General features: G+C 38.9%; 1 protein-coding gene across 2 annotated transcripts in view; it reads right to left on the bottom strand.

Moving 5' to 3' along the window:
* The window catches only part of LOC113034965 (VPS10 domain-containing receptor SorCS3-like), a 52,233-nt gene that overhangs the window by 8,156 nt on the left and 28,864 nt on the right, over positions 1-15,213 (bottom strand). Inside the window, exons 8-26 of one of the 2 annotated variants that reach the window (XM_026190164.1) lie at positions 12,777-12,866; positions 12,339-12,518; positions 11,708-11,854; positions 10,716-10,818; positions 9,128-9,204; positions 8,941-9,032; positions 8,048-8,155; positions 7,685-7,802; positions 7,430-7,563; positions 6,728-6,841; positions 5,972-6,143; positions 3,639-3,825; positions 3,240-3,373; positions 2,747-2,870; positions 2,323-2,435; positions 1,965-2,099; positions 1,218-1,317; positions 282-387; positions 33-193 (exon numbers count right to left, since the gene is read on the bottom strand). In XM_026190164.1, the coding sequence (XP_026045949.1) occupies positions 33-193; positions 282-387; positions 1,218-1,317; positions 1,965-2,099; positions 2,323-2,435; positions 2,747-2,870; positions 3,240-3,373; positions 3,639-3,825; positions 5,972-6,143; positions 6,728-6,841; positions 7,430-7,563; positions 7,685-7,802; positions 8,048-8,155; positions 8,941-9,032; positions 9,128-9,204; positions 10,716-10,818; positions 11,708-11,854; positions 12,339-12,518; positions 12,777-12,866 (2,395 nt within the window). Of the gene's footprint in view, positions 1-32; positions 194-281; positions 388-1,217; positions 1,318-1,346; positions 1,762-1,964; positions 2,100-2,322; positions 2,436-2,746; positions 2,871-3,239; positions 3,374-3,638; positions 3,826-5,971; positions 6,144-6,727; positions 6,842-7,429; positions 7,564-7,684; positions 7,803-8,047; positions 8,156-8,940; positions 9,033-9,127; positions 9,205-10,715; positions 10,819-11,707; positions 11,855-12,338; positions 12,519-12,776; positions 12,867-15,213 lie in introns of those variants that run through there. The other variant, XM_026190167.1, reaches the window with a different exon arrangement.

The following is a 15,213-nucleotide window of genomic DNA, read 5'->3' as shown; positions in this document are numbered from 1 at the left end:
TGCCTGCAGTAAAGGCATTTTGAAAGGATTACCTATGTTCCTCGCCTCCAGCTCTTTTTCCATGAGTTCTTTCTGGGAGGGAAACTCACTGAGCTTGACCTTGGACATGGTGTCATTCTGACCGACTGTGCTTATCACTTCTGGATCCTTCTCATGGCTGTCCTCAGTCTGAACGTGGACCCAAGGGATTTTCCTAAGAGACAGCAGAGCAATAAAGATGATTAGCTTTTGATTATCAAGTGAGTTCAACAGTATTTACTTCGTTATCTCAGTAAACATACCTTTTGAACTTGTAGATGAAGAATGCAGCTAAACCAACAAACACCACGATGAGCAGCATCAGCATGGCCGACCCACTGGGAAGTGAGTTTGAGTCCACAAGTGGTGCTGAAAGCCAAACACCATAAATGAGCACCAAACTTTTTACATAATATGTGTTAAACTCATTACTTTTTCCTAAACCATGTCCTATTCCAAGGATATTACTTCATTACCCAATGTCATGAAGAGCATATCCCTACATGTTATCCCCTCAGGGCATAAAAAGCACCTTTAGGAGGTCCACTGCTTCTCTCCAGGGTTCATACTGCATGCAGCAGTAGCTTATGCATAGTCATGGCTTTATAAATGCTGAGATGCAATATTCAAAGTATTTCCTCTCACTGCCCATCTTTCTCCCCGTCACAGAGAAGCCTATGAAGTCTTTGACCTTTCCCGATCATTTTAAAGGCAACCCAGACCTTTGTATGCAGACACAAATGAAGACAGATCCATTGGTGGATGAAAAGGGTAAAGACACGCGAGGTGATCGACACGTTTTTACGATATGCTAATGACCCGGTGACCCTGTGAATTTCCCGTGCATATCAAACACCTGCTTTGTCAATCATGTGATTGATTGGCTGACTTCAAAGAGAGCTACTGTCTCATAGCCTCAGGTGCAAAACTGGCACTCTGTGAAGGATATTTAAATCCTGTGATATACAGCATTGTCCGTCTCTCAGGAAACACTTTGTCTTTGCCGTGCTTTATTTTTTCAGAGCGTTGTTAAAATTCAATGTCAAACCAGTCTAACGAAGACACATCTTATCTAATGCTCTGTGGATCTGTAGACATGCTGTATTAATCTGCCGTAAAATAAGCCTAGGGCCTGTTTGAGTGTTTTGTTTTCACATATCTCTAAAAGGGTTTCAATGTAACGACTGCTGAAAACTTACCCAGAGTTTGCTGAGTCATGTACACAATAATGCGAATGTCAGCTTTCAGTTCAAACTGGATCAGGCCTTGGTTCAGTGCAGTGACAAAAATATTTGATATCTGTCACAGGATTTTAACAAAAACACACAGAAAACACAAAGGTTTACATTAAAATTTCATGAACAAGCAAGACATTTTTGGAAAAGAAAAGATTGATGCAATAATTAGCTCAGCTTAGCATAATGGCCGGTGGCGCCATTGACTGGCTCTCTCCATTGTTCAAAGATTCGCCCGATAATTAACACATTTCAGTGCATTTGTCTTGCGTTTTGCACTTACTTTGTTTGAGTCCTAGCAAAATAAGCAGTCTGCGGATCTTTTGTGAGCTCAAAAGCTTTTGCTCAAGATCATTTAACAAAAAGAAATAAAAATCAACTATTCTGACAAAAAGACAGGAGCCTGAGATGGAAGTGGCAGAACTGAAGATGTTAAGAGTTTTACTGAGGATGTAGTGAAGGAGGACGTGCAAGTGCTTTTGTGACAGAGGAGGATGCTAGGGATACGCTAAAAGAAGAAGAAGGAAAACAGAAGAAATAAATACCAACTATGGAAACATGCCATATGAACAAACAGTCTTATTATCCTATTAACAGCCTTTAGGTCCTCTTAAATATCTAGCATAAATATAAATACAATGTATCTTTAATGTCCAGGAAACAGCAGCTCTACATAAAAGCTGACATGATCTACATTATTGTGGCTCTTACCATCTCAAGAGCCGCTTCGCTCCCACTCTTGTGCTCAGTAGATGTCTGCTCATCAGGCAGAATAAAGAGCTCTGCTGTAGTTGGAAGCCCTGGATACAGAGATACCAGCAGCTGATCTTCATGAATCCCAGACACCTGCAGTGACGCGAAAACACGACAGCCAGGTATGGCTTTACTCTGAAGGCTAAATTCACACTAAATAATGTGTCTCCTAAACAAAATAAAAGAAGAACACATGGGTTACAAAACATCATGACTGCTGTGTCATTTTAGCGCACCCGTATAAAATAGTAATGACCCTGAAAGCCATTGGTGTTCGCTGTCAACTGCAGGAAAGATCTCTTAGGAACTGATGTACCTGTGATAGAGCTGTCCGCACCACACGGCCTATGTCCTCCCTCCATTCGGGGATGTCAGGATTGTGCTCATCAAGCGCTGGCGAAAACGACAACAGCAGTGACCTGAAGAACTCTGGAAAAAAGGTGAAGTAATGTCTGTTAGAATATTAACGCTACTTCTAGTTTAGGTTTTGATTAATCTGATGTGCAGTTTTGTCCTTTTTCATTTGGCAACATCTGCCTTGAAGTTAATTGCTCCTCGAGATTTCGTGTTCGCATACCGTGACATTTTATTCATTAGATAAGTCCACGTTGACATCAACGTGGCGAAGCTTGCAGCGCTGACCGAGAGGCATCACACTTTCCCTGAGATAGCATATTGCATATTCATGTAACAGGCATCTCTCCAATTAAAGTGCTTTGAAGACTGTCTCCCCCACTCACCTTTAACAGTTGTAACTTTTGAATCCTGCATTACAGTGCTCCCAGAAGCAACCTGGACCGTGACCTTGCTTTTTCCTTCGCTCTGAAATGTGTGTGAGATGCTTCCCTCCAAGGTTATAATGGGCTGGATTTCAAAAGGAAAAACACAGAGAAATGCACAGAAAAAGCTGCATCCTCATGGCTGAATATAGAACACTACGTATATCTACTGTATAATGAGGGGATGCTGCGCTGAACACAATCAATCTCAGGCAAATATAATCAACCATCCAAGCTGGATCCTCCAGAATGGCACAGGGCAGTCACATACTGTCACTTTTTCCATGATTTGTGGGGAGATCTGTGTAGATTTACACTTTCAGATTACAAACAAGAGCACAAAGACATCAAGGGAGGAGTGGGAAGATGGGGAAAAAAGCAGCAGTAAAAAGGATAAATGCCTTGTGTGTATAGAAGAATGGTGGGAGGAGGTGGAGGAGGAGAAGCGTCTCACCTCAGAGCTGTTGTCAAACCACCAGAAGAAGGTCAATGTTCTGGTGTGGCTCGGCCAAACCACTGCAGTCAGATTAGCCTCCTTCCCTCTGACGGCTACAATGGGAGCGGAGAGATACACCCGCTCTAGTGGACCTGCGGCGATGACAAATACGCCATCATATATCCATACATGCATCGAATGAATGCAGCCAGCAAGAAAAGTATTATTGTGATCGCAGTTGATGTACATTTAGCTTCAGGTGTGTGCTTTTGCATTTTCCAAGGTTAAAATGCATAAAAGTAGTAAAACCATGACTGAAATGCAATTCAGCGGGAACGTGACTATCCATGAAAGAAAAGAGGTTTATGCTATCTGCACAGCCTCAGGAATCAGTAATGATGTTTCTTATTCACATACTGGTGATGTGTAAAAACAGTGTGCTGCTGTCAGATCCTTGGCTGTTTTCTGCAGTAGCTGTCACGCGGTAAATCCCAGTCGTTTTGTAGATGTGCTTGATGCCATCATCCGCCCTGCTCAGGTTAGAGTACGTGATCTTGATGCCATCTCCAAAGTCTAGCTGGATGCTGGTCCTCAGCGAGTCTCCCTGTGGACAGATGGTATTACATAGCATCTGTCATCATGGCTTAGGTCAGGATACTTTCACTTGGACCACATGCAAGGGAAGAACGATCAGTCTGCCGCTGAAGTGCTGGAGCTGAGATGTCATATAGGCTGTGTCATAAAAACTTTGAAGGTGAATATGAATGGAAAAAGACAGAAATTCAGCAGAGAAAACAAGCAGAAATGTGAAAAGAGAGACGCAGAGGCAAAAAAGGTCATGAAAGAGTCCCAAAGTAAGATGGAGGAGTTTATAATCTGGTGTCATTTTTCCAGCTGATCACTCAAAAACAGACACATTGCCATCACCAAAGTGTTTTTCATACAAATTACAGAAACTTTAACAACAAACTTTTGGTTTTATTACTCAGGCTTTGAGCTATCTGTAGTGAGATGCCACGCTGAAACAAAAGATCAAATAAACTTCATTTGTGGTGATCAAAGCTATGAAAAATTGCACTTTAAAAACATTCAGCAACACCCTGTCAGGCATTTCAGAAGAATCTAGTTCCAATTAAATTAGTTAACAATAAGATCTCAGGACTAACTTCTTCCTTAACTAACCTCAAATTGTTTCTTTTTCTTACATTTAATGAACTTACAAAGAGGTGCAAATCTATGTTATGTTAAAAGAGGTAAATTTGAGTGGAACAGGGAACAAGGAAAAACAATGTTTGAGGTGATATTTCATAAATACATCCATTTTTCAGGCTAAAGATTGTTTTTTTTGATAACCTTCGAGTTAAAGCCGTTCAAGTTTTTGGGCAATCTATGTAAATCCTACAAGGTACACACATTGCATTCAGATCTGGTTTTTGGTGCAGTAATGTGCTGCTGTGAATATATTAGTCATAAATAGATCAACGTTGTATATATTAGTATTTTGAATATCACACTTTTCTCTTTTCTGCATTTGTCTTTTGAAAAAATCAATACATATTTCCCAGAAGAGAAGTCTTACAAAATATTCCTGAGAATAATTTGAGATTTCAGATTACTTTTAAATGAGGTTGATAACTACCATCATCATTTCCAGTTCCATCCATTTTTGCAACTGCTTATCCAATTCTGGGTAGTGGAGGAGGGGGCTTAAATCGACGTTCTTTTCTTTGGGTTAGGGTTAGGAAAATGAAACAATGAACACCTCGGAAGAAATTAAGAAACCGTCTTCCTTCCTTTTATGTGGTCTTTTCTATCACTGGCTATTATATTCTTTTTTTCTCTCTCCTCCAAAATGAATCTCAGTCGTGCCTCATGGAGAACTGGATGATGATTCCTCGTAGGCTCCCAGTTCCCGCCGAGCGAGCCAGACCGATGGACGACATCTGGAATCCGATGCTGTTTTCTGGCAGACGATGACGACATCAGCTCAAATAGCTTCTTCAATCTCTTAAACTCATCTGAACTGATGCAGATCCTATTGCCTTTCACATCATGATATTGTAACATGCAGCTTTCCCAGCCCCTCCGTTTTTTGCTTTGTTTATCTTTTTAAACAAGCTTATATACGTTTCCTTTCTGGAATCAACTGTACATCAGTTGTTCTATTTGCTGTCCTCTCTGTTGCATAATTTACTATTAATTATGTTTTGTAAGGTGACCTTGATTGTCAGCGCCATTTAGTAAAGTTTTTTATTATTACAATCAACTCTGAAACCAGTTTTCACATTTTTCTTTTACATCTTTTACGTCCCTCATTATTTCAGATCATTTATGCTAGCCTGTAGGCCATCATTAATTGAGAATAACATCCTTTGTAAATGTGTCCATCTCCAGCAAGGCACATTGTTTCTTACAGGTTTTAATAGGAGGTTCAGTTTGTCACCATAAATTATATTTAAACAACAAAATATAGTAGCTGAAAAAGAGGACATAGCATGTCTGATTTAATGGGCACTTGAGCAGATCTTTTCTTTAAAATTTGCTCCTACCACCTCCTACCACACACAAATGGAAAAGTATTCAACATAACATCCTCACTTCTATATAACAGCAAGAGAAAAGTAAATGAGTCATTCATTTAGCTTAGGAATTAGGAAAAAAAAAGCAGGAGAGCACTAGCCTGGGTTTGGTTCATTATGCAATATCTGCTTCTTCTTACACTGCAGTGACTTTTAGGTGTAATAACTCACCTCATTGAGGGAGACCATAAAAGTAACGTTGCTTCCAACAGGGGAACTGAGCTCTCCCTGACTGGTAGACAGCTGGAGGCCCCGGGGTGCTCTGGGATGACACGGCTGCCTCCTGGGCGAGTACACATTCCTCCCTGCCTCCTTACAATTATTGGACAAAACCTTCCGATACCTTTTGAGCATAGAGTAAGTAAAGAGCATTGTCACATCGCATAACAGAACCCAGCATTAGATACATGTTTTACCAGTTTTCAAAAAACATAAAGACTTAACTGTTAAGTGCCAGTAAATTTTCATAGAGCTCACAGCTATTTACAAAAAGAGGGGAAAAAAATGTTTTTCCCAAAAGATTTTTTTTCTTTGTTCACCACTATCACATTTATTTTTTATTTATTTCCGCTTGGAAGATGCTCCTCAGTTTTATTTCTGCAATTTAGTGCAGGAAAATAGCACCCAGCAACAGCACATACTGTGCATTTGGCAGGCTGAAATACAGACCTCTATGAGCACACTTAATTTTGTCAGTTTCCTGAATGTAAAAAAGCTTCATAACCAAAAACCTGTTTTGAATTATTATACATTATGAATTATTATATATTTTAGAATTGGGAAATAATGCAGATTGGGCCCTCCGAGCCCTATTTCTCAACCAATAGGAAGTAAACTATTATTTTCTGTTTATGTACTACACAACATGACAAAAAAGGTGTAATGGGATATTGTTTTGTGATGGACTGAACATTGGGGGCCACTTACCCTGTGCTGTTTAGGAAGCTTTGGCTGGTGCTGCAGCTTTTAGCCGCACCGTTTGGATTAAACCAAAAAGCAGGGGAGCAATTCCCATCTGCCTGGCGCTCCCATCCATAATCACTGCCAAAGCAAAGCAAAACAAAACAAAGCAAAAAAAACTTCATGAAATGATAAACACTGCTACTCAGAGTAATCTAGCTATCCACGCTTTTGTAGTGGGGCAAATGCTTTGCATTTGGAGCTTCATGGCATATTTTAAGACCATAACTAGAGACATGATTGTCAGACATGTGGGATCAAACAGAATTTCAGACAGATGGATAAAAGATATTTAAAATTCATTTAACGATCCATTATTAATTGAATTCTAATAAGTCACTTGACATTATGCAAATCACAGCAGCGCGATGAAAAGTTCTTAACTCCGATCCATATTTTTCAAACTATAATTATATCCGATGAACAGAGTCATATTGGTTATTCTGTAAATATGCCGTGTAAGAGGGATATTAAGCCTTATGAAGTTCTGCAAACTGATACTTTTGTTCTTTTATTACAGCCCTAATTACACACAACTGAATTAGATGTTCAAAGTAGAGAGGCTGTTTGGTAAACATGTGATGAAAGAAATTAAGAGTCACTGGGGATAAAAAAAAAAAGTGAGTTACAATATATTCCCTGCTAGGAACACTGAATACAAGCCATTACCATTCGAAATCATAAGCTGTGCAGGGGCATGGCTCTGAGGAATAGATCCTGGAATAGTCTTGGGCCAGCATGCAACGGTTGCCTGGCCTGCGCTTCATATAGATCTGCTTCTCACCCATCACACAGAGCTCTCCCTATATCGCAAAGAAGGAAAGAAAAAAAGCTTGTCTTCTTTTTCACAAGTCTGAAAGAAACAAATGTGCAAACACGCGCTCGAATCGTTAATAAATCAGAAGTGATTAATAATCCTGTTACCTTGTTGTGCAGGTACCATGTCTGATAATCTCCATCCATGCATCTCCTGCTAAAGAGGCCTTTGTAGTCAATCTTAATCAGTTGCCACTCTGACCGATGGCTGAAGTGCCCAAAGAAACTGAAAGATGATGCATAAGAAAAGCAAGATTATCTTGAGACATAGACACGCAGTTTTCTGATATCATATTCAGCACCTGCAATCTGAAGTCTGTCATTAATGTTAACAGGCAACATAAAATTCCTCTTGATTAGAAGTCTAAGTTAATCAGTTGAACCTTTCCTTGTTTATATCAACACAAGAGTTAATTCTTCAGATTTGATATTGTTCTATTCCTCTTGGACGCTACCCATGTGTCTCCTTACGTGATAATATGATTGTCAGACTCTGGCTCCATTAAAACTCCATCCACATACAGAGGAGCCAAGGAGAAGCTGTGGCGGTCCCATTTCTTTCCTTCATCTAGACTGATCCTGCGTAAAGGAAGACAACAACTGTCAGTGGACGAATATCTACCTACCGTTGTTTATCTAGCTGTAGTAGATAAAATCATTGTTTTCTCTGTGCGTGTAACATTAAACATCACAAGCACACAGGTTACAGAAACAAAAAGCAAGAACAAAGAAATATGATAAAAGATTTGAGTTCATTTAGCTTTTGCCGCGGGTGAAAAATGAAGCACCTTGAATTCTCTTCAATGTGAAAAATTATCTTGACAACAGACTGAACAATAGAACAAATGTTCCTTGGCCCAGGTAGATTTTTGAAGGTGACAACAGAAAAGAGAGATATGACTCAGGTTGTAACATTAGAAATAGATTTGGGGGGTTTCAAATCACCTCTCTCGGAGCTTAATCACATTTGACAGGGCTGTAGTGTGCAGGGACATCAAAGTAGATAGTGTTACAGAGCTCCCACAATATGAGGGACTTATGAGGGCATTCTGAGTCTCATATTTCCACCCTGCTCTACTCCTCATTTACATAAAAGCACTCAAACCATCATATCCAACTACGAGTACAAAGCTGTAACAGACTCTCTTCCGCTGGAAATAACTCTGACGGTTCTGAAGCTGCAGCACCAATACAATAATCATGCAAACTTGGCCCATCAGCATTTTAAAACATTAAATATAATCATATGCAGCACCCCCCAAACAAAATTGCACTCGTGTAATTTCCCACTACAACCCCAACACCTACAGTTTCTATCTACAGTATTTATGGGATTAGAGATTACTGAAGAAGCTTATACCTACCATAAGTGTCGAATTGGCGCCGCTGCTTGCAATACCGCCAACAAAGCTCCTCCATTGTCAAGAAACCAAACGTTGTACTCTTCATCAAAAATCTGAATCGTAAATTTGAAAAAGAGACACATTTGCTCATTTTATTAGGCAGCACCATTCTTTAAGGTAACCATGCAAAGCGTGTCATGGATGTCACCTGTCTCCAGCTATTTCCTGCGTCAGATGTTATAAACATCCCAAGGTTGGCGGAGGACAGCTGTGTTCCAATATTCCCTGAGTCCAAAAACATGCATAATTTCAGTCAGCATTTACATAGCAAAGACTCACTATAGCTCATAACTCACCTATGTGCACAATCAGCTGATAGAAATCACTCAGAAGCTATGTACGTTCTCATTTTCCACTGCAGGAAAATGACAGTTTACGATTTAGCCTGATCTAATCATCTCACCTGAAATATCAGATTTAGCCTGAGAAGTTTTCATATTTGACTTCAATGACATAAAGAGGGCACTGTGTGATTAATTGTGTGTTAGCTGAACTGCTACAATGTATTTACCTGAAAAACAATGAATAGCTACAATACTGTGCAAAAGTCTTGAGCCATGGCTCATTGCTTTATATTTGGCTGCAGAGGATACGGGACTGTCTTGCAATTTTTATAGGGGTCTTCAGCGATAGTTCTCCAGGCTGTCTGAAGGTATTTCATAGATTTCCTTTGGACATTGGCTGCAATCGTTCTCCTTTTCAGTCCAGTTTTTGTGCCTGACCATTTTCAGCAATAAAACAAATATCTTACCCAAAACATGAACCACCGTTGTGTCTCCACATCAGTGGAAGCAAGGAACCAATTTTAAACTATTATCGTTAGCAATTTTGTCACAATATCATGCAATTTATTCTGAGTTCTTTAGTTGAATCTACAAAAAATGTCAAAGATAACACATTTTGACAGGTATAAAGTAGTAAATGAAAAAGGGAGAAAAGCCTGAGGTTTGTCAAAATTACGCGACACCTGAATGGGTCTGGATAGCAATGACACTTACCAGTGAAATTGAGTGATATGAAGTTTCTGTTTCAAATTCCTCTCATCTCCTCAAATTCTCAATATTATCAACATGTATGGAGGAGGTCAGGAGAGAGGTACTACACTGAGTGTCTTATACTAATCTGTAAAACATGGTGGAGACTCTGTAATGGTTTACCACAGCATTGAGGATCTTCTCAAAACTGATGAAATTATGAACACAGAAAAGTACACATTTCAATTCACCATGCAACACCATCCGCAAAGTGTCTGGAAAACAACGGCTTCATTTTTCAGCATGACAGTGATCCCAAACACACTGTCAATATAAAAAAAACATACCTGGGTAAAAAACAGACCGTGGAATACCATCAGCCATGGATTGGCCTCCCTAAATCTTAGGCCTCAACATTAGTGAAGCCATGTGGGATCATCTTGACAGAGAATGGAACAAAAGGCAGCCAACGTCGAAAGAAGAAACCTGGAGAAGAATTCCTCTATAATACTTAAGGAAATGATAAGGAAGCTTGCCTAACAGAGCTCAGACTTTGTTGAAGTTCAAATCAACTACTGACTTTCAAGCTCAAATGAACTGTACAAACTCTGTGCTTCTATATTTAATTTCCATATAAATGTGCACATGTTTCAGTTCTCCAGTGCATCTATCTCCTATTTTTCTATCAAATTATTTAAAAAATGAGAGGAGACTCAAGCCTTTTGCACAGCACCTTAAATTCATGTCCTAATGTAACTCTACCTGTAGCCACAATGATTCCTGGAACAGACTTTTTGCTGGTGATTGGTCCGGATGTGTAAGGATTCTCTGACATCTCCAGTTGAAGATGCAGTGAGCAAAATGGCTGTCAACAAAACGGATTCAAATACAGCACAAGTTGAAACAATATATATCTCAGATCTTAACAGCAGCAATTATAATTAGTTCGGCTTTCAAACTATTCTTCCCGTTGAGCGAAAAGTGTTAACATTTCCAGACACCATTTATAAAACAAAGATACTTTGTTCCTCTCATCTCCTCTGCTAGGAGAAAAAAAAAGAAATGGCTGAGGGGACACAGAGGGCATTTGAATTGTTTCATTCTAAAGCAAACAAGGCATGTAATTAAAATTCCCCAAGATGCACTGATAAAAATGGCAAAATTGATTCAAATCATTTCACTCATCTCCCCGAATAAAGCGTACCGAAAAACATCAATAAGGCTTTTCATACGGCTGAAGTTGGAGGAGGGGGTCAGGAAACAGAAGAGAGCATAGTGGTCATTTGTAAGACACACAGAAAGACTATAGCCTGCTATTAATTGAGGAATGTACATGATTTTAAATGGTCTCTGAAGAACATATTGACTGGATTAGGTGAACATCATACCTGCTGAAAAACACCACAGCCACATAATGTAATTCAGTGCAATCTAACTTTCATTAGTCCTGTTTGACTACAGTTTCAGAGGTTAATGGAAAGTCTAGACCCCTAAAATGTAATGCAATGACACTCTGTGACTTAAACTGATAATAAGAATATTCCAACAAAGCATCTTGTCAGTCATTTAGGGGACTAAAAAGACAAGTCGATGCTGAGGCTGGCACCTGGCCTGGTGCAAAAATGGCTTCGTCTCCAAGAACATCCAAAACACAGCTGATGAGGCTGAAACATTTGAGGAATGTTTCATGTCATAGGCTTAATTTTGCATGAATAAGAGCATTCATTCACTCCTGCCCAAAGGCTCAAGCTCACCAGAATGCAGTGAAGGTTATTTCCAGCCACATCAGTGGCAGGAGCTGGCAGCAAGGACCATGTTTGCCCCTTGTTGTATGTGATGAAAGTCTTTATGTAATTATCCACCAGTTTGTTGGCAAGATACATGCCATTTATCCCCTCAACCTAAGAAGGAAAACAACAAAAATGCATTCATTACTGTCAAAGCCCTTTTTACTTCTAGTTTAGAAAATCAATCTATAATTATTGACTCGTCTTTTGAGCCTCAGTGGAAGCAGGCTGAAAATACATGGCACTGTAAAAAAAACAAACCTCTATGAAAGGATATTTCATGTTTTGAAAAATGTTCTTTAAAAGTACAGCATCATGAGCAAAATATGTAAAGTTTTATTGTTAATAATTCAAAACAGCTTTAAATAGTTTACTGTGTAACGATGCACCATATTTTAGTAGCTGTTCAGACAAAATATACTGCCAACAAAATTCTGATTTTTCATTATAAAAATGTATTATTAGGATTAATGTTAATGGATTAAAACCTACTATATAACGACAGCTTCATAAATTAACAGTTCTCCAGCACAGTAACAGGAAAGGGAGTAAGTGGTGGAGTGCCAACATCAGTCCATAAACAAGGCTAACTACACACCTTATAAAAGTCCACTAGTAGATTACCCGCAGGTCCTCTGCTGGTTCTCAGGTTCTCTAATGAAAGGATAAAGTAGACCCCGGGAGAGTCTGAGATATACAGGCTGTAAGTGTTGTTCTGATTCCACTCTTGGACAGCAGCAAATACCTGCTTCTCATCTGTGCTGATAATATGCATGTCCTGTAGTAGGATGTGTGCGAGAGAAAAATGGACAGATGGAAAGACAGAATGGGTGAGAATGACAGATGCAGGCAAACAAACACAAAATAGTCTCAGAAGAGATGGCATTAAAAGGCTTAAATGTGACATTTCTTCATAAAAGTCATGTGACCTAACTCTTAAAACAAAAAGCAACAAAGGTGATTTGAAACAATAACAATATCTTTTCTTTTTCCTAAATATCAGACACTTTTAGGAGTTGTTATTTCTGTTGCTCACCTTTGGCAGACAATATTTAGGTAATTTCATCCGCTTGAATGATTCTCTCATGTAGGAGACAAAGTAGCTGGCTCGTCCTGACTTGGTTACCTTTGCAATGAAGGCAGAAAAGCTTTGTCACTCTGTAATCAGATCACATGCACTGTATATACCCCTGTGTCAAGAAGATACATCATATTTGAAAGTTACTTTTTCACAGTAATACAAAAAGAAAAGAAATTTAGTTCAGTGGAATTTATTTGCACATTCCCATTATAGCCGTTGCTGTTGGTATGATTTTCTCCTACATAGAAAAGCCTATGTAGACCATCAGACAAATGAAAACCAAACTGAGATGGGAGGTGTTTACAAGACATACAGTACAGTGAAAAAGGTGCAGAAAGTAAAGTGAAAGTCGTTTTCATCAGTAGCTAAAATGCCGTAAAAAAAAAAGGAAAAAAATCCCTTTACTGTGGCCATCGTTTTCTTTTAAAACAGCACTCTCCTAGGCTTGCAAACACTTTTTCAAGGTACAAGGTTATTCAAAGCATGTTGCCGAACATGTCAAACATTGCTCCTATGGATTCTCTTTCATTGGGGATTATATCTCTTTGTATAATCCTGGACCAAACCATCTCCTAGTGGAAATTGTGAAAAAAATGCAATGGTACACTTACTTCTTTTTTTTTTGCTGTTTTTTCAGTAGGCAGCATATGTACTCAGCAGGGTTGTCAAAAAAATAGCACGTGCATGCTAATTGATACTAATAATTACTATCAGGTTACATACTCCTTTAATGCAGTATTGATATCAATAGTGTCACCTATGCCTCCTTTAGGTGACATAGAGCTTCACACAGCCCCTCCCCTCACTAGCAGCTAAACACATGAATAGCATAACAAATTTGGGAAAGCATCTGAAAGACTGATGTCCCACTCTTCAGGAGGTCAGTGAAGCTCCTGTTCCAACAGCACTTTATTATTGAACAGTTATCATAAATTTGAACTTGTTAACAGATCTTAACGTCAGCTGTTTAGCTAACACTAGTTACCCACATCAATAAGCTAGCAGCTAGCAGCTATGGTCAACAGTAAAACAATGCTTAAAACCTTATCTTTAGCAAACCTCATCAGTTCTGCCTATCTGTAACAGGATAGCAATTATTTGTGTCTGAAAAACTTGTGTTTCTGTAAAAGTCCCAGACTGAAGCTGGGAAACAGATAGAAAGAGTAGCAGTCTAGCTCTGACTGACAATAAAAACATGATTCTAAATCACCTGAAAGACGTAAAATAAACAGGTTTGAAGCTGAATACATCTGCATAAAGCACTATTTTTAAAAATAAAAATAGTAACATCTGCATATGTAAAAAATATAAATATATAATAAAAATATTTTTCTGGGTATCGAATTTTAAATTCAACTTCTCTCTGATTATATGTTTAAGTTTGCCATAATGCTACAAATTGAATCTGGAGCCAATCAAAAGCCTCCTCGACTGTACTATACGACACACAGATATCAAACAAATTATAGTACCTAATATTTTGTACAGCAATGCATGAGAGTTGGACAGCACCCCGCTCTGTTGTGAAAAGAGGGCATGCCTAGACTTCTATCGAAGGTGGTATATGAACACTGCTTTCCAGAGTGTTGAAAGCAGACAAAAATTAAGCACAACAGAAATTACTGTCATTATCTCAATTAGTCTAAAGCTAAGAGGCACTGAAAATTGTGCTGGCTTTATCTACAGTGTTTCTTGGAGATCTTAATGCACTACCACTTTCCCTTCCACTTACAGGCAGGGCAACACTACTTGATTGCTTATTTTCTAATCAACTAGAAGGATGGTGTTTGTCCCCCAACACACTACATTAGGACCCTAATGGAATAATCTATCGAAAATCAATGAGCTGCATTTTCCCAGGCCACATTTTTGAGGATGTTGCACTTGGCTGTTCCTTCCCTCCCAAGAGACTTTGGAGGTGTTGAAGACTGCTTATTTCGTTGTAGCCCAATCGATAACCTCATTACTCTTTGTCAAGTTAAATCCAACTGCCCCAAGCAATGAAAGTCACAAGAAAGTCATCTGTGCCACCAGATCTCCGTGTAGACACTCCCTGTATGTCCAGTTATTTTCACCAGCATCTTCCTCGTGTCTGCCTCAGCCTTGACGGTCAATCTCATCTCAGCTAAATGCAATTTGGGCTTTTTATTGAATCACCATTTCTGAATCACACTGTGATTTTTTTTTTTTTTTCATACAGTTTCATTCTTACACTGTAGCCATTCCAATCAAGTCAGTGGATTAAATGTGTTGAAAGTGAAACTAGGTCACTGCTAGCATTGCTGCTGCAACATCATATCATATCAAAAGATTAAATCTGTGAATAAATAAATTAAAATGAACAGAAAATATTTAGGGGTGTTTATTTAAAATGAAAGCAGCCACAGAAAAG

Source organism: Astatotilapia calliptera, chromosome 13 (genome assembly GCF_900246225.1).
Source record: "Astatotilapia calliptera chromosome 13, fAstCal1.2, whole genome shotgun sequence".
NCBI lineage: Eukaryota > Metazoa > Chordata > Actinopteri > Cichliformes > Cichlidae > Astatotilapia > Astatotilapia calliptera.
The sequence above is the reverse complement of the archived record's forward strand: the minus strand, read 5'-3'. Positions and strand labels throughout refer to the sequence as shown.